This window comes from Drosophila miranda, chromosome 2 (assembly GCF_003369915.1).
Source record: "Drosophila miranda strain MSH22 chromosome 2, D.miranda_PacBio2.1, whole genome shotgun sequence".
Classification (NCBI taxonomy): domain Eukaryota; kingdom Metazoa; phylum Arthropoda; class Insecta; order Diptera; family Drosophilidae; genus Drosophila; species Drosophila miranda.
In genome coordinates, this window is record NC_046675.1 from 15,036,381 (window position 1) to 15,058,519 (window position 22,139).

General features: G+C 42.7%; 1 protein-coding gene across 2 annotated transcripts in view; it reads right to left on the reverse strand.

Moving 5' to 3' along the window:
• LOC108155643 (phosphofurin acidic cluster sorting protein 2) overlaps window positions 1-22,139 on the reverse strand; it is a 36,360-nt gene that overhangs the window by 6,105 nt on the left and 8,116 nt on the right. For both annotated transcript variants that reach the window (XM_017286592.2, XM_017286591.2), the window contains exons 3-5: window positions 9,469-9,786; window positions 9,150-9,397; window positions 1,560-1,861 (exon numbers count right to left, since the gene is read on the reverse strand). In XM_017286592.2, coding sequence (XP_017142081.1) covers window positions 1,560-1,861; window positions 9,150-9,397; window positions 9,469-9,786 — 868 coding nt within the window. The remainder of the gene's footprint in view (window positions 1-1,559; window positions 1,862-9,149; window positions 9,398-9,468; window positions 9,787-22,139) is intronic.

The window sequence follows — 22,139 nt, forward strand, 5'->3', positions numbered from 1 at the left end:
CGCACATGCACATAAATAAAACATTGATTTTCTAATTATATTATGGATTGGAGAAAGCAAACAAAAGAGCATTTTTGATGTGCCCCTCGACTGTCGGGCAACAAGGGTTTGGCAGGGGGACGGGACTCGTCTTCCCATCTATTTCTGTTAATTACTTTTGTCGAAAAGTTTGGCTCATTTATAATCTATGAAAAACCCTACACTGCGTACTTCCTTAATCTCCTGCACGTGGCGCGATGTCATGTCCCTTCGCCCTCGAGATATCCCTGCAGGTATCGAGGCCCATCGAAACTGGGCCAAGCAAAACCAAACCAATGCGAATTGAGTCAAGTAAACGACACGCCAAGGCCGTCCGCCCCAACAATTGTCAACTATTTGCTGCAGAAATTCTTCGCCACCCCGAGCCACCCCATAACACTATAGTACATAAATATCTATGCCATTTATATACTAGTTGTACCTATACAAAACATATTAGAGACATATTTTGATTTGATTTGTGCGCCGCCTGCCTCTGCCGAGCACCTGACAAAATTTCGCAATAATCTAAAGACCCAAAAAACAACAACAACCAGGAAACGAACAACGCAGTCCTTAAATGTGTGGCTTTGTTGGTAAACTGAATATGAATTTGGGTCAAAGTGATCTGATAATTGTAGTAATTCAGCAAAATTTCATTAACAATAAGAGCTCCCATTTGGGGAGGGACCTATTCTTGTACACCCAAGGGAGATGTTGACCTACAAGAATTTTTGTGAAGGTGTGTAGCATTTCTCCGCCCATTGGAGCTGTACTGTACGACAAAAATGCGACAATACAGAAAATCTTGATAAGGTACACATTTTGTCATATATTTAAACTACCATATGTCATAACGGATCAGACTGTTAGGAAAGAATTAAGATATCTATTAAGATAGGAAGTAATTTCTTAATTCGGGAAATTGTACGCTCCATTTAGGTTACTAAAAAGGTAGTACCTTCTGGCTATTAAAACTAGAGGGAGGACCTATAGCACTGCTCCCATATAATGCCTATAACTGGAGGTGCAATTTAAAAGGCTATCCCTGATGATGTGGATCATGTATACTTAGGTATTATGATTCTAATGCGTTTACTATATAGTACATAGGGATGTACCTATGTATGTATGTGTTTTTTGCATAAATTTGCACAATTGACCCTCTGATTTTCGACCTCACACAATTCTGCTTCAAAATGAATCACAAACACACAGTAATATTTCCGTTTCTTTTCAGCGTTTCAGCGAGGGGACCTCATGTGTATGTAGATATGAGTATGTATACCCCTCTGTTCGCTCTTCTTTCAAATGCTATGGTGTGTAATCTTTATAGATAGCTACTAAGTGAATATATCTATATATCTATCTATTCACTTTGCATAATGAAATATTTGAAAATTTCCCCTGAATCGCGTTGATGTCACGCAATTATATCGAATAATAATTATTAAATTGAAAATAGATACATTTTTGGGGAAACTTCGGGTAAACAGCTGCTGAGGATTACACGATTATACGCGACGAATGGAATGACTCACCCGGCCGAACTTAGCCCGTGACGAGCTCTTGTCCTTCATTTCAAACTCGCTGTCGCTGTCGCCTCCGACTCCGACTCCTGGATGATGCTGTCCGGTGTGATGGCCGTGTCCGCCGCCTATATCCTCGATGCCCGATCTTTGCAGCTTGTTGCGATACTTGCGCATATCATGCTTGGATGACGGATTGTAGTCGCCCTTCTGGTCGTAGCCCCGGATGATTCCCAGCTCAGTGGCCTCGTCGTTGAATTCCCCCGAACTGAATTCGGCCTCCTCGTCCTCGTCCGAGTATTCCGCAACGCGATCTGTGGTACAATGATAAGATTCGGTTGTTTTTGAATGAGTTATGAGCCGCCACTTCGGGAGGAGGGTTTTGGGACGTGCCTGAGATACTTTTTTTGCGCCGTTAAATGTCACTCGGTTTAATGGGAGTTTGCTTAATATTTAACTGCGTTTTCCATAAACTAAAAAAACACGCACTGTTTTTCGGTTGCTTTGTAAAGTTAATCACTGATAGTAACTGTTGTTGTGGCTGTATATGATTTATCTGTTCATCTCTCTTATTATTACTTTGCTTTCTTTCTGTCTTTCTGTCTTCGCTTGTTCCTCTTTCGCGAGCACTGGTGCACGTTTCGTAGTCTGCCTCGTCGAACGCTTGTCAGTGAAATGAATGGCCGCCGCACGGCTCCGCACGTTTTGTGTACTTGACGTGAGTGTGTACGGGTGAAAGAGTGGGCCCGTGGGAGCAGAGAGTGGGCTCAGGCAACGCTACATTACAGAGCACCAAGAGAGAGAACGCCAGGGCTGAGTGCATCGACAATGAGATACCTGGTAGTCGGATTGAGCTTCTGGAATTAGCCATTGCCATACTTTTGAAAAAGGCAAAGAGTTTTGTGTCTTACACGATACTCTCCAAGATCGAGGTTTCCATATAGTACATGCTCATACAAATACAATATACCTTGCGTTCTCTGCGAATACCAGGGTAGACACACCTGTAAGTGCGAAGAGCAGCACGGAACCGAGCAGAAAGAGGGAGCGCAGCAAATGAGTGAGCAGCGTTGGGTGGCAATTAGCTGCTTGCGCACTGAGCGAAATATGTAACTCAAATTAATATGAGAAATTGTCAACCCGACCAGACACTCGCCTCGGATATACCGTTTATCTATTGTACATATTGTACGTACATATAAGGGTTTCGATATTACTAAACAAGTGTCAAAAGCTCACTCACAGGCATGGGAAATGCTCATCAAAGCTATTTTTACGCTTCGATTCAGGCAATTGAAGAAGACCCCAGTCGCTGGGGGGATGTATTGGGGTGAAAAGGAGGAGGAGGAGATAGAGGTAAAGCCGGGTAAATGGGAGAATTAGGGGCGGGGAGCACTAAGCACTGCTGAGTGGGCCCCCCCCCCTCCTCTCACGTTTGGTGTTGTTTGTTTTATTGATTACAATCAGAGCTGCTTGTGTGTGTGTGTGCAGTGCATTCTGGAATTCCAAATGCGGGGAAGGGGAACTGGCTCAATAGTTCATTCTGGTTTAGTGGAAAGCTTTCAGTTCCTGTTGATCGTGTGAACTGGTGCGCAGCAGAGATTCCTCTTCAGTAGTGTTTTTGCGATAAGATTTGTGCCGTCGGCGCCTCCTTTCGATTGTCACTTGCGGAACTACAGCGCGTGTGTGCCCCGCTCCTCCCTCCCGGCACTTTCCCACTCCCACTCCCACTTGCATTCTGTTTTTCATTCCGTTTCTCATCTGTTTCCTTTGTTTGTTTATTCGCTGGCATGTTTTGGTGCCGTTATCATTTGGCCAAAGCTAAAGCCAAAGCAGGTACGGTTCTCTCTCTCTCTCTCTCTCTCTCCTCCACCGGCCGGTGTCTGCTGCGGCTGTGAGTGTGTGACTAGCTCTCATTCTTTCTGCCGCTCTGCCTCTCTCTCTAGCTCTCTAGCTTCTCTTGCGTGTTTGGACGTGCTCATGGAGGGGCCATACTAGTGTGTGGGTGTGGGAGTGAACGGGAGTGTGGGCCGCAGAGTAAACTCTGGATAAGTGTAACTTTTGACAGCCACGAAGCCATTAAGTGACAAGTACAAGACTGATTAAATAGGTAGAGAGATGTAAGGAGTGTGGGAAAATGAGGTGGAGAAGGAGAACAGAGAGTACAAGAGGGCAGAGTCTGGCAGGATGGATGAAAGGAATGAAAGCCGAAAAAATCCCATAAAATATAACATTTCAAGTTGAAGAACCAATAAACCTGATGCATTTCCGTCTGAAGGTGCAACAATGCCATGCAACAAACGTATCGTGCAACAGCAGATTAATCCGTGAAAAACTACTACGCAAGAGAGAGAGAGAGAGAGAGACAGCGTAAGAGAGATGATTAATTGGGGCCAAAGCAGAAGTTGCATTCCTTCTTATCGAGCATTATTTGTCTGTCTATCTTCCACCCTGCTCCTCCGCATCCTCCTCCTCCAGCTCTTTGGAGTAAAGCGTAGAGAGCAAATAAAAGTTTCCCTGCTTGAGAGCAATTATTTTGTAAGTCTTCTTTTCTCTGATACAATTTGCCACGCAGACAGCTTAATGATCTCTCTCCCTCCACCCGCTCCCCTTCCTGGTTGCATGCAATTCTTAAGCACTCTAATTGACCGACGGACGGACCCCTTTCCAGCGAAAGAGAACATTCGCACAGTGTGTTTCCTGGAAGGCAAGTTAATATTGTGCGCACACCTCGCTGCTGTCCCGCGGGAGGAGAGTATTCCACGAAGAAAGTGCCTCCCACATGGGAGATAAACAAACAGCAGACAGCCAGCAGCCACACAGAAGAGATGTGTGTGTCATGGGTAAGGCCCTCCACATTTTTCCCCACCTCACCGCAATCTCATTTCCACACGCGGAACACATCCCACGCTCCACCGCTCGTGTGCCACCGCTGCGTATGAGTAATGAAAAGCGTATTGAAAAGCGGCGAGCGACATTGATTTAGTGGCTTATGCCCCCGGCATCCATGCAGGAGGCCAGTAGAGATAAACCGCACTAGAACATATAGAAAGGGGTCGAAGATTTAAATACCCTCTAAGATCCATCGATCCTATAACTATACCAATGATATTCACATCCGATTTAGGTCAAATTTCTCCGATTGCTTGAAATATCTTTAGAAAATTTCAGGAATAATCTTCAGAAATGTACAAGTTTTTCTTTGTACAAGTTACAGGAAAAAAGAAAAAATGTGGGGTGCCTTCCAGACAAATACATGGTTCTTACGGCCTAGATGTTGATCTTAATCTGATATATATTCATATAGTTGTACATTCGTTACAAGGTCGGAAATGCTTCATCCTTTTCTGTCCTCCAAAAATAGAATAATGCCCCCTTCAAGGGTATAACAAGAACAACAGCAACGCACCAGCCAAAACCGAGAAGCCAGAGAAGCCAGGGAGAAGAGAAAAGTGGCACAGTTGTGTGGCGGAGGGGTACATTGGTTCGACCTTGGGCAGCACACACGAATCTTGTCATTAAATGACGGGTCCGTGAGGGGCAGAGAGCGGAGCCGGAGAAAGAGGGGTGCGGGAGGGGTGGCTTGCAACCTCATGAAAAATGAACAATGGAATGGAGGATACTCTCGACATAATTTACGCATTTTGCCATTAACCCACTCAATGGTGCGGCATGGCAGCAGAGAACACCAGAGAAAGAGAGAACAACACAGGTCATTAGGTAGAGACACAGCCTCAGAGCAGCCTCCACTCAGCCTTCCTCTCATTCGGTTGGGGGTATCCTCTCTCTCGCTCTATAATTCTCTGTCATTTTCGCACAGCGCTTATCTCTGGCACTCAAGGACAAATGACTTAATTCCTGTCGTTGTCGCACACTACACAACGCAATACAACACACAGAAAGTCGTCGGAGGAAAAGCGAAAGAGGAAGAGCCAGGAGAAGAAGGAAGCACACGAAGATAACGGTGAAGCAGCAAGAACAGCGACCAAAGGAGAAGAAGGATAAAAGGTGGGCTTCAACGTTGACGTGTGACTGCCAATTAGTTGAACAGCTGTTTATCTGTCATTCAGATTCAAAGGAAGTTTTAATAAACAAACGTTTAAATTTGAATTGAAAAAACTTTGTGTTCAAATGCAATAAATTTCTATGATTTCATTTCCCTAAAGGCTTTTTCTATGCTCTAACAAGGATAATAGTATTTCAATGGCATTCAAGTTCCTGGAAATTACAAAACATTCAAAACAGCATTTTCTAGGGATTCCTCGTTCATTTGTTACACAGTTTTCAATAGAATGCCATCCGCTCTTTGATTGCAGTTTCTAAGAAGCGACTGCACATGCGAGTAGTTATTGATTGGTTTCCATAGAGTTGTAGAGTTCGAGAAAAGCAGTGAAAACAAGATGATTAGGATACACAGCCCACGCGTGGCCATGGAACCCATGCGATTCGATGCAAAATCCACCCAAGTGAGACGAGCGAATACCCAGTTTGGAAAAGTCCCCCCCACAGAAACAAGCTGCCACGCCCGGTGCTCCACTCGATGAAGGAGCGGTCGCGGTTTCAGTGCCTGTGCTAATGGTGCCCGCCTCGGCCTGGCACCTGCCAGGAGTGGAAGAGTGGCAGAGTGCAAGAGTGGTGGAGCATACTCGTACATATTCAACAAGCAATAAGCCCCTGCGGCAATCAGGCATCCTGCCACACACACACACACACACACACCGACTCCTACCTACCATTCCATGACCATCCCTGAAGACCGCCATCAACAGCAGCAGCAGCAGCTTTTTGGAGGCCGGACACCAGCATAGTAGAAGAGAGAAAAATCAATAAACCAAATTGAGGTTGAGGTAAAAATGTTTTTCCCTCGTTTCCCCTCATTCTGTTTTTCTATGTTTTTTTAAATTCCATTTTTGCAAATTAGAAAGCGAGACCCCAAAGTAATTTCAGCGCGCTGTCTGTCGTCCGGTTCTCGGGTTCAAGTGCTGACCTCCAATGTGTTTTGTTTTGTGTGTTGGCCATTCTGTGTGCTGATGGGTGCTCCCAAATGGATTGCATTGCAGGCCAAAATCCACGTTCCTTGGCCACTCGCCAAGTGCGCGACAAATGAACTTTTGATGGTCAAACCCAGTGGGGCAGTCACCAGAGTAGGTGAAGTGAAGTGATGTGGCACGCAGGCAGCCGCGAGTCAGCTAGTCAGCGAAGGGGTTTTCTGTCCTCGGCGAAAATAGTCAATGTGCCAACGTGAAATGTGTCCAAAAAGGAAATAAAAACTGTCTTGCATTGCGACTATTAGATGCCCATCTTTGCAGATTTATGGGAATTTTCTTTGGGAATTTCACAATACTTTAATGGTGAAAATGGAGAAGATATGGAAGGAGCCAACCTCAAGGTATCAACATTTATTCTGTAAAAATTTCCCATAAGCAAAGAGACACATTCCAGGTGAATGACACGAGCAAAGACCATTCGCCACGGGTGATTAAATTCCAATAAATTTATCGATATATCGATGAAAGATAAGAACTGTTTTAAGTGATGAATAAATTATTTAAGTGGACATTTTCTGTTAATGGAAATGTGTCCTTCCTACAACTACAACTCCTCCTACAATAGCACAGTTTTCATAGGCCTAATACACAGATATCTCCACAAACATATCACACCTCGCTTTCCCATATTCCAGGGTACGATGATTTATTTCATTCGTGACGGCACAAGCTAGCTGTTGGTGTTGGTTCATCACTTCGCTTGGAGGAGACTCTGGCTGCCTGTGATCTATTTGCCATTAGAAACTGCAACATTTTCCGAGGAAACAACTCGGCCAAATGCCATTTTGCATGTCATGCATATTTTATCCCCCACGTAAGAGAGAGGGAGACACAAAGAGAAGCCTGGGTGGGAGATTGGAATGAGAGAAAACAATTGGGAGCGAAGAGAGAGGAGATTGCAATTGGGGATTGGGGAGAGTGTGACCTTTACCTTGGCCCTGAACAGGTGAGTGCAAACTTCAACCTCTTTTTGTCCGTTTGTCTGTTGAAAAGTTCAACAGCTAAAGCTCCTGCTTGCCACACAGATGTGCTGCCACTGCAGTGGTGGGGCAACACCACGCGTCAGCCTGGCAAATGAGTTCTGTGCTATTTTCATAAATGAATTTCCCTTCCTTTCACACCGCGGAAGAATCTTTTGTGTCATATAAAAATAGCTGAAAAATATTTTCAATTAGATTGCCATCATCTGCGAGCAGCGGCGGCTGCCCCACGTCGTGGCTTTTCCTGTTGCCATGTGGCGGCGGCTCTCGCCCGCTCTCTTTCTGTAATCATGAGGAAATTTCATGGCATAAATACGAAATGTAGCTGCTGCTGTTGACGTCACAACTTATGAACGTTGTATGCAGTACTTGCCACCGAATGGCGGGACAGCCGGGCAGAGCAGCCCCCTTTGGATATTGTTTCACAAGCAATTACCATAAACATCAACTCAAATTGGGAGCATCATCTGATCCACGAGAAGACCAAGAAGAAGAACCCATCCATCATGATGTGGAGCATCTGATGGTGATGCACAGCAGCTTCCCTTCACTCCCCACTTGGGGCATTAATTGCCCAGTTTGTGCGTCATTAGCACTTCTCTAATCTTGGACCATTCCTCTGGGGGCTCTGGCTCATGGCTCATGGCTCTATTTATTGCCGCTTTATGGATTTGGCAATAAATTCTTTAGCGATGCCTCGAGAGATGCTCAACGGAGTGGATGGACACGGGACCCCACTGGGATGAGTAATTGAAACGCGACTAATAGATAGATCGATTTTTGAACTTTCTCAGAGCTTTCCTTTTGATATCTTGCTTTCCTTATTTTACCATTGGTAACTGTTATACTGCCTTACAACTCTAACGAAAATCCCCGATAGGAACTATCGAGAAACGTGTCTTAAATCCGTTGTCGTAGAAAAACTGTCATAAAAGTACTATACAAATCACCCCCTATTTTTAACTAAAACAATTATAAAATAGCCACAAAACTGTTATAAAAAGTGCAAAAATTCGCTAAATTTGAATGTTAATTATCCTTTAACACAGTTTTGGTCCGAAAACGTACCTAAGAGTGGATTTCGGGCATACAAATTGAATATATGTAAGTAGGAAAATGTACTGTTATACTCCTAAAAGCGTTACACTGGTATACTATTAAGAAAATGTTTTTAAAATGCCGTAGAACTTTTATAAAACTGTTATACAAAATTCAAAATCTTTTGTTATACTGTTATACAAATTTTTGACCGTTGTGAATCTGCTATTACAACTGATATATCTTTCCAAAACTGGTATAAAACATTTGTAGATGTGTAATAAAACTGTTATACAAATGAAAAAATAACTCTTCAGATCATTTCATCAGAACTACCATCGGAACCACAATCCAACTTTAACGGAAATACTTATAAAATCATCTTTTTCTTATGACACATTTTAATAGATAACAATTTTGATAACAGTTTTAACTCAGAATTGCAAATAGACGCTTAAATACTTTGGCGAACGGATTCCTCGCAGACTTTAGACTGATCTTTGGCGGCTTTTTGTGGACTGGGTTCTGGTACTCACCTGCCAGCAGGACGCTGTTGTTGTTCTTATTGTCGTGATCCACTGGAATGGAGGAGACACGCTCGGCCCGCAGACAGGCCACGACAGTGCCCGGCCTGCCGTTCTTCCCGGAGGCAGTCAGCTCGATGACCATGTCCATTGACTTCTGTAGCACCGCGTCCATGCGGATAATGCCCTCGGCCAGGGTCTTGTAGCCCAGAATGGTGCGCGACTTGTACTTCTTGCGGCGTTGCAGCAGAATAACCAGTCTGTGGGGATAACAGAGGGACACAAGCATATAAGGTAAAGAACGTACACTTTATTGAATAGATCCCATCACCTGTTGCCATCTCTCTTGATGAAGTGCGGATACTGTAGACTGAAGTGCAAGTCAAGTTCGGTCTCTGTTAGGGGCACAGCGACGCCCTGTCCAGTGCCCACGTTCCCGGGCGACGATCCGCCCACCGCCGCTCCTGTGCCGCCAGCCATCGGGGAGTTCCCCTGCTGGAAGGCGGTCAGGGCGCTTCTGTTAATGGGGATCTCATGGCTGCGGAGCGTCCGCTTCGAGCTCTGCATCTTTACGGCCAGCGAGAGGGAGGTGGTGTCCCCGGGCAGCGGAGTCAAAATAGAGAGACGCGTTATTGTCAGCGAGCAGAGTCTGCAAAAGAAGAAACGAGAGTTTTTCGGGTGAGTAAAAAAGGTAGAATCGAATATTTCCAGTAAAATCGGTAATAAGAGAATTAGTTTTACTTCTAAATGGGGAGCAACGAAATAATCAGTACAAATCGATGGAAATCTAGAGAAGACATCGATTATTTATCGATAAATGTACTGTATTCAATTAATAAATATCTTATCGACATACAAATGTGTGTGCAATCGATACCTCGATGACTATGTAATCAAATCGATAACCATCTAACAAATCGATAACTGTGTAATCAATGAAATCCACAGATAATGCATTGGGCTTGCCAAAATCAGGCATCCACTTTGGGATCCAACTAAAATTAGTTTCTGTGAGATCTCCATCAATCAATCATTCATCCGCAACACGAGGCGTCGCTCAACTTGTTAAGGGGCGAAAGGAGGTGTGGAACAGAAATAGTGAACAAAGGAAAATAACAAGAAAACTCGTTAAAGCCCATTTCCAATGCACCGGAGCGCAATCGATCATCGCAAATGATGGCGAGAAAACAATTTAACGCCAAGAGATTTCCCAAACTGCAAAATGCAACAGCAAAAAGGCCCCAAAGCACGGAAAAAATCAAAAGTAAAATGCAATCAAGCTGAAAACAAAAGCTGAATAATGGAAAACGAAAACAAAAGGAAATGGTAGATAGAAAGGAAGAGGAGAGGAGGGGCAGATGCAGAGGCAGAGACATGCATGCCAAATGTGAAAAACGAAATGAAAATCAAAAACTGCCAAAGAGAGGAATACTTTTTGGGAGAAGGGGGGAGCAGAGACATTACTCGTAAAATTAAAGTTTTCTCCTCTTTGGCCATTTTCCAATGTTGTGTCTCTCTTTGAGAGAAAATCCAGCTGTAACATCCATTAAAATCGTTTATAATTAAGCCTTGAAGGAAATTGGATTTAAGTTTTTCGCACTGTCATAGCAACAAATGAAAAAATTGAGACCCAAAGCCTAATACAAAAAAAAAAGTAAAAAGGTTTCTTTCTTTTACATTTTTTTTTGTTTTCTTTTTGGCATTCAAAATAATGCAAGTCTTGTTTGGGCTTATGCAATGCACTATAGAAATATAGTATATCATACGATATAATTTATTTCCTGATTAATTTCTGCCTCGTAATGCCGCAGAAAGAGATTTGGGAGCTTGGGCATTGGGAAAGCAGTTTGTGCTGAAAGAACTTTGGGCGGTCATGCCAGTAAGGGCTCATCATGGAGCTGCATCTAATAACCATACCACCCAGCCACATCTTAACGCTAACAAAGCGGATAACCAGCCTGAGGAATGGGGCGTTGGGACAAGGGACAATGTCTGGGATTCAGGCAGGGAATAGGGAATGGCAGGAAATGGACCCCCAGTCGGACTGGGTAAGAGACACTCCAACAATGCCACTCGCTAATTGAATCTGCCACCCAGGCCCAGACATCGTCCCGATGGAAGCGCAAGGCCTGGAATGCTGTTGCTGCCTCTGTTGTTCTGCTCTGGTGGGTGAACAAGTTCTCGGATTCATTGACATCGTCGCTCAATTAATTTCTTAATTAATAATTCAAAGCATTCGTCTCGTTTCTTCATGCAAATTGTATGACCACTGGAAGCCAGTGGGGAAATGCGGGGGAACGGAAGGAGGAGAGAGGGAGAGCGGGAGGTGTGGGCTGTTTTGGGTGACAAGACGAGGACAAGGCTCCACCTATTATATGAGTAGTCGCATTATATATGCCTGTACATATGTATGTATGTATATGGCTTTCGGTTGTCCGGTCCCTGGCCAGACACTTTATCCATTAAAGTAGTCGCTTTCAAGGCTGGGCTCCCCATTCACAAATCACAACTAATTATGGCACCCGGCGGCACCAGGCGGACGGACTCGACAACAGTTCTACAATAGGTGGAGGTCTCTTTAAAAGGGCACCTCACTACAATCCAAACAAATTAAAGTAGTTTAAGAATAATCATTCGAAAATTGTATAAAACTAGATATGAATTAGTACCAATTAATGAATAAATACTCATAAAAATTGTGCAATTACAACAGATATTGAAAAGCTTAATTTATATAACATATATTTAAGATCTGTTATCGAAGAATCGTAGCTTTTATTTATCGGATATTTGTATATTCATCGATAGGTTCGATAAATATTAGGTACATAGTTATCGGCACACAAATCGGTACATGTTTGCTATATTTCAATAAATATCAATATTTTTTCTTTGAAAATTTCATTATAATCGAGAACATTGGCTAAGGCATAGGTACAGTTATGAAAGCTGTTTTAATCCTAATGGATTTCTCGATTAATTTATTAAATAATTATAATTATATCCGTAGGAATTGGCATATTAAGTCATCGAATAATAATCTATCACATCCCATCCGGGTCTCCCTGTCTCCCTACCACTATCGATAACAGCGCTCCTGGTGTCACGCTCCCATCTCTAGGCGAGTAACACCCCCCATGCGAGTAGTGCCACACCCACCTGCTGCACGACTCAACATTTATTTAGTTTCCAACTCTTTTTCGATTGTGGCATGCCACGGCATGCACTTGACATCTGCCATTGCATGTTTTCTTTCATTCGCTTCGGGTTTGTTTGTTAAAAATAAGCTGACATTTTATTGTTGTCTGATTATTGCTTTTGAGGTTTATTTTTAAATGTTTACATAAAATCGAGCACAGAAAAAATTTAAAAAAAACACACAGAAAAGGAAACAGGGGGCGCGTTTCAGTTTCTTGTATTCGCAATCGTAATCGTATTCGTACTTGGATTCCTATTCCTATTTGTTGTTTGTCCATTACTTGCTTCGAATTCTGTTTTCGTTTGGGATTTGGGCTCTGCTCTGCTCTGAGTTTTCGGGTTTCGACTGGCCAAAAGGGAGAGAGACAACAAATAAAGCTTTGATTTTTGTTTGGGCCAGAATTCGGTTGGCCCTTGAAGTATGGATCTTCAAGGGTATCAACAGATTCGCTCCGACCTCTTCCTATCGGTCCTCTTACTCGCTTATTAGTATTTATTTTTCTGATGTTTTTTTTGTGCCATTTCTTTCTGTACTTTTGTGAATGACACACGTCGAAGACTGCCGGAAAGTATTTTCTTGTGCCTTTATTTTCGCGTCTTTCTTTATCTCCTCGCCCGCGATGGCCTTTCCGCCCACAGGCCTCCTTCCCCCTTGGCTCGCCTGCCGCCACCTTTCGACGGCAGTTCAATGGCCTCTCCGTCATCGTCGTCATCGTCGTCACCGTCAAGCCTCCGGGAACAATGTGTTTCTTTGTTGTGGAGAGGCTTTAGTAAATTACCAATTGAGGTATCGAACAATGGGCAGAGAAAACAGAATGGTGAATGATCAGGCGAGTATATGATATGAAATCGATTAACTGCTGCCCCAAGGATCATCTCCCATCTCCCATGGAAAGTTCAGCACCTTTTTGCCTGGCGCCCCCTTAGACACCTCGTCTGGAAAATTAACAAAGCGTTAATTGGAAATCATAGCAATTACCCGGCACCTAAGCACTCGACAGGTCTGGCAAATGCCCCCGGGGTATTAATTACTTAATCAACAACTACTATAAATAGTCGCGCTCGCTATCGCCGGAGAAGAGTGCACTTGATAAGCTTCATAACAAAACGTCCCGTCCGTCCGTCCGTCCACACGACCCACCACAATTTCCATTGCCACTCCCATAGAAGCGAAATGAAATGAAAGGGAAAATTAAAGCGTAATACGAGTATGGAAAAATATTAAAGCCAAAAGAAACAAGAGACAAGAGGAATCCACTGGCACAACATTGGATTGCATTTGCAGGTCGATTGCGGGATTTAGGGATCCAATAGCACGATCTCAGGTTTTTTAAGAGGTTTTCCAAAGAATAAAATTCAACTAAAAGCGATCGTTTCCTCTGAATGTTTATAAATATATTCCAGAAAATACTATCTCGGGAAATACTATAAAAATACTATAAAATACCATACCTACAAAAAAGCAGTAGAAATGGTCAGGAAAATATAGAAAAAATTCAACAAAAAAATACTAAAAAACATAATGGCCTGAAAAAAAATTATGAAGTATAAAAACCACAAAAATTATTGAAATATACTTTAAGAATATCAGAGAATACAAGAAAATATTTACAGAAAATATCAGAAAAATACTAGATGCATTTTTACATACATATAATGATCGATCAGGTTTCTTAATTTTCTGCATTGAAAGTCATTTAATGATAGAAATGAGCGAACCGATAATCAAAAGGAAGCTAAACAAAGATGGAGAGTGGGCTAGAACTAAAATAGGGACAGATAGAGAGAGCGCAGGGAGAACTATAGCGATTGATAGAAAGAGAGCACTGGGGCTCTATGGAAAAGAGGAAGCAAGAAACTGTGTCACTGGCGCATTGCCCGCACAAAACACACAACCGAGAACGTGCCCCGAGAACGCACACAAGAATGCGATCCCCAGACAGATCGAGACCCCGGACCCCAGAGCCCAGAGCCCCCATCCCAGACTCGAAGCCGGACGCAGCCCCTCGCTTGGGAGGTTGGGGGCAATCTTTCGCTTGGTCTCGCGGTCAGAGCATCATCAAATCTTAAATATTTTGCCTGACAAGTGCTCTTGATTCTGTTTACGGAATTTTCCTGGTTGCATACAGACTCAGATCCTATAAAATATACTAGATTCGATTGATGAAATACAAGAATAATATACAAAAATAACATGTATTTGCTATCCTTATACAAAATCACTTATTATTAATGCTGTTTAAAGGTTTCTCATCTCTAATTTGCCCAATGACAAGCTCGCAGTGTTCCACACAGAATTGTAGGATTTTTTTCAATTATTCGATGGAAAAACAATGTATTTTAAAATGTAAAAGTGGGGCACACAGAATACCCCACATTACAGATTACATTTCCCCCCCTTCCCCCTTGGATCGTGTAGTTTTACCTTTGACATCAATTACAGCAATGAAAACCAGAAAGAACACTGCGTCTGCCTCTGCCTCTGCCCCTGCCCCTCATGTTGCACCATGTTGCGTGATCTTGCTCGCCGGCGCACATTTTTGACAAGTGCCTGCTCGTTGATTCGACTGTTAGCACCCCAGAGACAAACAGATGGACAAACAGGCAAATATATGAATGGACGGATGGATAACTGGCTGTTTTGTTAACATGCTAATTTGCAAATTAACTGCCACTCTCAACGGTGGACCCTCGCGTGCACTATCCATCCAATCATCTTTCATTTTTCTGTGGAATGAAATGATGTGTTTACGATTCAAAAACGATAGCCAGCACAGCGGGGGCGATAGATCTCTCTCACTCTCTTCGTCTCTATGCAAATGGCATATTGCATTTCCTGTAACGACGACAAGTGTCGTCGGTTCTGGCCACTAGACAACAAAGAGAGTTGCTGCTGCTTAGGGGACGCCGTTCCAAGGACAGCTCTTGGTTCAGATGTCGCCAGATGACAAACCAAATCGCTGTCATACTACAACAAGCAGTGCGAATCCGATAATTCCCGTATCTACATGCACGAGTGGGCAAACAACAGAGTGACTAAAGGGCCTACTCGAATGCCTGATGCCCCCCGAATGGGTCTGACTCATTCATGTAAGGAATGATTCAAGAGGTTTACAGATTGTGCCAGACATCAGGAAGACAATAAAAATATATAGTATATGGATAAGCAACAGGAAGAGACCAAGGGAGAACAGTTTAAGAGAAGATTAGCAACAGTTTCCCCGTAGATCTAATAGAAAGCTAGGGATATAAAGTCCAAGAACTAAAGCGAAAACCAAGAGAACTGCTTTAATGATGGGAAACTATCGAAAACCAAAAGCCATTTCAAAACTGATCGAAATGTCAGCCCATCAGCTAAAGATATCTATGTATGTGTATCTTTTTCTTTAACTCCATTCAAAACGTTGTTTTCGAGGCACAAATTCATATTTTCTTTCTTTTTTTTAGATGTATAAAGTTTTTACAGTTTTGTTGTTGTGTTTACGAACTATCAGCATAATCTACTCTTCATCTAAAGGGTATTTTCAATGAACCCCACGCGCCCGCCATCAACATCGGAACAAGTTTATGTCATTCTGTCGCGACTTATGGGCAACTTTTACGGTTTCATTTAAGTTGCTTTTATTCGCGCGGTCTCCCTTTTAGTATCCATAGTTTACACGGGATGGGGTTCTGTTCGCACAAGTAAAGGATTCAGAGCCATGACTCATGGCAAGCCAGAAGCCGAAACCAGAAGCTCACTTTCCAACTCTTTGCTTAAATGAATTGAAAGCACGAAAACAGGTTCCATTTCGGGGGGTGTGTGGGCCTTGTGGGCGTTTAATTAGAGGCTTCCAAAAGGGGGCCTGTTAGAGCTCTCTAGGCATTACTTTGGCAACTCTGGCGCCCGCCTGGCCGGACCCTCTGGTAACACCTCATTGCATTATTGATCTAAATGCATTTGAGAATGCATTGTGCCAGAGGCTTTAATTATTTACGAGCAAGCCTAGTCGCTCTCTCTCGCTGTACAAAAATATAGTTAATTTATGCAAGAATTACGCATGTACTCGACAGACTGACAGAGGGACGGAGACAATGCCCGGAAACGGACAGTGGCCAAACAATGGGGAATTATTGCCACTGAAGGCAGACTGAATGGAGAATGGAAATGAATTCGAAATGGAAAATGGGAATGCGTTTCGGGGACGACAACAACAGAGCAAGCCACTCACTGAATGTGGCACAGTTCTGCCTTTCCCTCTCCCTATCTCTCTATAGCGATGCCTCCCAGAGACCTAAACGCTTGTCCATTCAAATTCGAATAACTGGGCATTCAATTCGGTTATTCGCAGGGCTTGTTGCGACTACTTTGATACCCACCGTAAGCGGGACATCAGTCGAACACCGAAAGGCGTTGATTTGCTGCACAAAATGTTCCCTAAGCGAACGGCATGGATATCGATATTTCGTAAGTGCCATCACTAATTTAGGAGACGATAGATGGGTATTGTTATTCGAATACTTAAGGAAATAATATAACTATTTTAGTGCTTCAATCATGGCATTTTTGGCGAGGCTGTTGTTATTCCTGGTTGTGGATTCTGGTATTATTTTATCATCCCGTCGAAGGTATAAGAACTATCACTGTGAGGTCTACTGCTCTCAGGGAATACCTTTAGCAGCTCTTTCCCATCGCACAAAATTCACATAATTCCTTAGAAATTAACACTATTTAGTATCTTAGAGTTCTCCATTTCCGCCCAGAGTCGTAGCGCCCCATGGAGTTCAGTAACCCTTTTATTCTATAAGGGGTATTCCACGAGTGTATAGGAAAAATCGATGTAACTAGCGGTTGGTAATTTGCAACAATTAACAAACTAAATTGCACTTTGCGGATACATTCGACCAAGTAGCAAGCAAAACAAAAACAACATCAGCAGCAGGGAAAGGTGGGCTGGGTGGGGCCCACACCCACTGCCACATCCACTCCCTCTGCCACATTAACCATATATTTTTACGAGTGTTGCCACTGCCACTGCCACTGCCACCGCCACTGCAGTTGCTGTTGTTGCTGGCCACCTCCTTCCTCCGCTTAAGGTTACTGCAGTTCATTCACTTTTCCCCGAAGAAGTATTCAGCCATGGAATATCGTACGAATGCAGAACAGTCCATCAATTATTCAGAGAGGGATATGTCCCCCAAGGCAACCCCCGACCACAATCCCCATTCTCTAGCAATTGGTTAAATATTTTATTTTTATTTATTTTTTGAATAAATATTGAAAAAACATCAATTAAGTGGCGAGGGGGCAAGGCATACAGTTGTGTCTGTTTTCTAATTATTTTCACACCTTTGGCGCGTTTTTCCACTTTGTGCACTTGAATCTTTCATGAGCCGGGCCCCCCCTCGCCCTCGACGATGTGGGAAATGGGCAAAGGGAATGCAGATGGGGCTGACACGAGTGCCAGAAGTGGGGACCCTTTCGATAGGGGCAGCAAGGGAGGGAAATGTGAGGGAGCAATGGGAATATAATTGATGTAGGACCCAAGGGTCATTGTTCGAGTGGTATTTGTGGAGATATAGAAAAATACTCGTAGAATATGCAGATGGGAAAAACATTAAATTGATTCATGAATCGCAAGGGAATACTATCGAGGGATCTATCTTTGGAGTTGGGGAATGGGATCTAGAATATCTAGTTTGCAACTTAACAGAAGGCTAAAAATAATTACTAATAATCGGGGAAGTTCCTTCATTTACCCACATGTAAATATCACAAGGGATTACATTGAAAGATAGAAAGAAATAATTCCTTAACAATATTTGTAACCCTGTACATCAAGGGTACATCCAAAAAGAAAGACCTTCCAGTGTTCAAGGAAAGATCCTAGTATCTCAGAAGAGCCTCAAAATTCCGCTTGCCCTTGGTACAACGATCATCGCTGCCTCCGAAGATGACAAGTAGATGAAGATATGCTCCAACTACAGATAAAAGAGCTTCCGCTCTAGAAAATGGTAAAGATTTTCGGTGGAGAGGTTGGGATACAATCTCCTCACTGAAGAGCCACCCCTGAAGATAAGAAAGGATAAGCAGAAAAGTCCCTGAGGATGTTACTTTCAGACCTCTTTCAAATAAAGAAATCCATAATTTACCGACTGGTTTTTGGATATTATTCGGTTGCGCTACTATAAGGAAGTTCCGGGTAATCCATTCGCACATTTCCCGGAAACGTTTCACTTATTGGCCCGTAATAAACCGAAACACTCATAAAAAGTCGCAAAGTATTATTCCATTTCATTTGGCATTGTTTTGCCCTCATAATTGAAGGAGAGGAGAGTGTGTATGACACGTGGCCTGTGTGGAGGAGGTAGTACTGTACACGTAGGTAATTAGCTGCGACATACAACACCATCCATCCATAAAAGTGCACAAAAGTGTGGCCTAATCAGCTCCCGCTTCCGGCTCCCACTCGCACTCTTCCGATGATTCACACATTTACTTGTTTCAATATTTAATGAAATATATTTCGTTTCAATTGAGTGATCTACGCGGTTTCTACGTGTATTTGGATGAGTAATCCGATGGATACTAACGTATTCCCTCTTCTGTCATGTCTCTTATTATTTTGTTATTATTTTTGCTTAATATTTATTATTATTTTTCGTTCGTTTCGTATTCCAAGTCGCTGAACAATTCGTTAATGACCCATATATCATATGACCCGACCCGTCCCCCAGACCCGATACGATACGATCCGCCCACACAACTTCAAGGCACTGATGCGGCTTCTGTCTCGGTGGCTCTGAGGCTCTGAGGCTCTCTGTCTTCTCTGACTTCCACTTCATGGCTTAGAAAAGCAATTTGTGTGAATGCCATTCGATTGATTGCATAAAACGTATTGATGCCATAAGCCGATTGAAGAGCTCGTTCCATCAATAGCACATTGTGGGGGGGATGTGTCATCCTTTGAGATGCAGGCGGCAGGCAATGAAATAAGGAGGGGAAACTGGAAAATTCTTAGGAAGAAATAATTGGAAAAGTTATGCAAAAGATGGCAACAAATTCAGTGAAATTTTAACAATAAAAAGTTCACCTTTTTCTGGCTAAAAAAAGCTGCCTTTAGTGCTAAGCCGCACTGGGAAAGGTGGAGAAGAGGCAGGATAGTCAGGTATGGTTAAGTCCTCCTTTTAAGGGATCGCTTACAGGCGTTTTTTTTATCAATATCGGCACGAAAGACTAAAAACATTCCCTCAAAAGAATGTCATGAATAATTTCCCATTCCACGATTGTGTGTATCCCCTTAATCCAAGAATCAATACTCTTTTATCAGGCAAAAACTGACATAAATCCAAAAAAAACAGACAGGAAAAAGGAAAATTTACAATGTATAGAGGGAAAAGGTAAACACAAGTAAGGGCGTGGCATGAAGGTGGGTTTAGGGTTTAAGGCAAGAGTTTTTCCCAACTAGCAACAGCAACAGGAAAAACAAAGAGAACGAAGACAACGGCAACAACGATGATGGGGGGGCGGGCACCATGTTGAGTTAATGGCCTGAACCGCACCCCAGAACCCCAGAGAGGACAGAGAATCTTAAAGTGTTCGCTGCTGGAGTGCTGGACAGTGGACAGAGATATAGAGAGATACAGAGACAGAGAGAGAGAGAAGTGTAAAGCAATGCCATAAAATTAACTGTCGGACTGACACTTTTCTGGTTTTGGCTCCCACTTCCTCCTCCTCCTCCTCCTCCGCACTCGATCCCATATATATCATTCGGAGGCACTGCGTGTGGTCCAATTGGCCTCCACAGCAGGATGAATGGGCTCCCAAACGCCTCTTCTTGGCCGCCCATTTTTCACATTTTAATTGCATTTTCCTTTGGCAAATATAAACAGTGTGTGGCACATTTCACTATTAAAAATCGATTCTTAAAAGATAAGATAACACATTGGAGTCATTAAAACTTAAAACTTAATGAGTTTTATTCAAATTTAGACAGCAAATATTAAAAAACCTTAATTAATCGATAAATATGAGGAAAAATTTAATAGAATCTTTCTAAGTCCAAATCTGAAAAACTCTCATCTCTTATCGATATCTTTATAATTCAATAGTAATCGATAACGCGTCATGCAATATAAATAAAATTAAAATAATACAAATTGAAATATTTTTATTTCAATATTTGATCGAAATATTCATCGAAAATATCTGTTACTTATATCGACATAGACTTATTTCTTTATCGATAGCTGACTAACTGTTATCTGTTCTGTTGCGTTAAAAATTAGTTCGAAATTTCGATAATATTTTCCGTATTACAGATTGTTTTTAATCGTTTCAATGATCGAAATGAAAAAGATTATAATCTTTCGACCATCTCAAACACTTCGATAAATCATTCTATTTAATTCGATTCCATTCGATTCAGTGAATAATTTCATAGAAAATCTAATGTTCCAGAGACGGCCGGAACATTTCTCCAAACATTTTCCATCGATTCTCTGAACACCGCTAATGGATTCTCTGTATCCCGCAGAAAAAACACGACCGTATTTAATGGCCATAAAGCCAAAAATTATGATCTGTTAGGGCGTCGTCGTGCTTCGACTTTATGAATAACATAGCCATTGTTTATACTGCAAGTGAAATATACAGATACAGATACAGATAGACACAAGCAAAGACATGGATACCACAGATATTTATACAGATCGGAAGGGGGACTGGGTATGCATGTGGAATAAACAATGAAAGCCTTTTGTTTATATTCTTGCAGCCGCCACACAAAACCGAGGAGCATTCCTCAAATATTTTCCATTATTTTTTTTCCTTTTTTTCTGTGTTTTATAGTTCAAAACCAAAATAGATTTCCATTTGATTTCTCATCGAAGAAACGAAAGACGGAGAGCGTTTTAGGGGCCAACGAAGGGTGGATTGACTCACGATTGGACTTTCGACCTGCAGTTGATACGCGAGTACCCCATTCTTATCAGGAAATTCTCTTTCTGAGGAAGGTAAAGGTGTGGGACTGCAATATCATGATGGTAATCATCGTATCAGCGTACATTTCACCACGAAGCAAGCGACTGAATCATTTTCAAATAATTTATGGAGCACCGAAGCAAGTAACTTGGAACATTCCAGCTTCAAATGATTCGCTTAATCTTTTAAGACATTCCCATTCCCAAAGGAATCTTTTGACTTTTAATTACGAAAATATTCTAAAGAAGATTACGCAAATCCCAGTACTTCGGGCTGGCAAACGATGGAATCGAGTACCTCGAGTAAAGCCGCAGCCACAATCTCCAGAGTTGTTGCATGCCACAGCATCTACAGCTATAGGCACAGCCAGTCCTACGCACATCAGACCACGAACCACAAAGCCTGCTGCTGCCTCTCCCCTTCCTTCCTCTCTCGCAACCACAAAAACTGTGTCAAGTGGGAGGCAGAGGCAGAGGCAGGGCCGCCACGCGCTCTTAACCGCTTTCCTCCTTTTTAGGCAAAGTTCTGCTAAAACTAAAAACTATTCGTACTCGTTTACTTTTTTTTTTTTTTTTATTTATTATTGAAAGTCCATCTTAGCATTGGGGCGAGTCTTTCTGTCAGTGAGCGGCTCTGTGGCTTTTTGGGGCAACACTCAACCGCTGAACAGCTGAACGGCAATCGCTCTCCTCTCTGCGCCAAAGAGTTGGCCGCTCGCTCCAGTTCCGTAATTGTCGTGGGGGCCAAACGTTTCTTCCATTTCTGGCAGCGAATTGTTTTACATTTTGGGGGCCAATGGCGAGAAACCTTTCACTTTCAAATGGTTTACGTGGCTTTCTTCG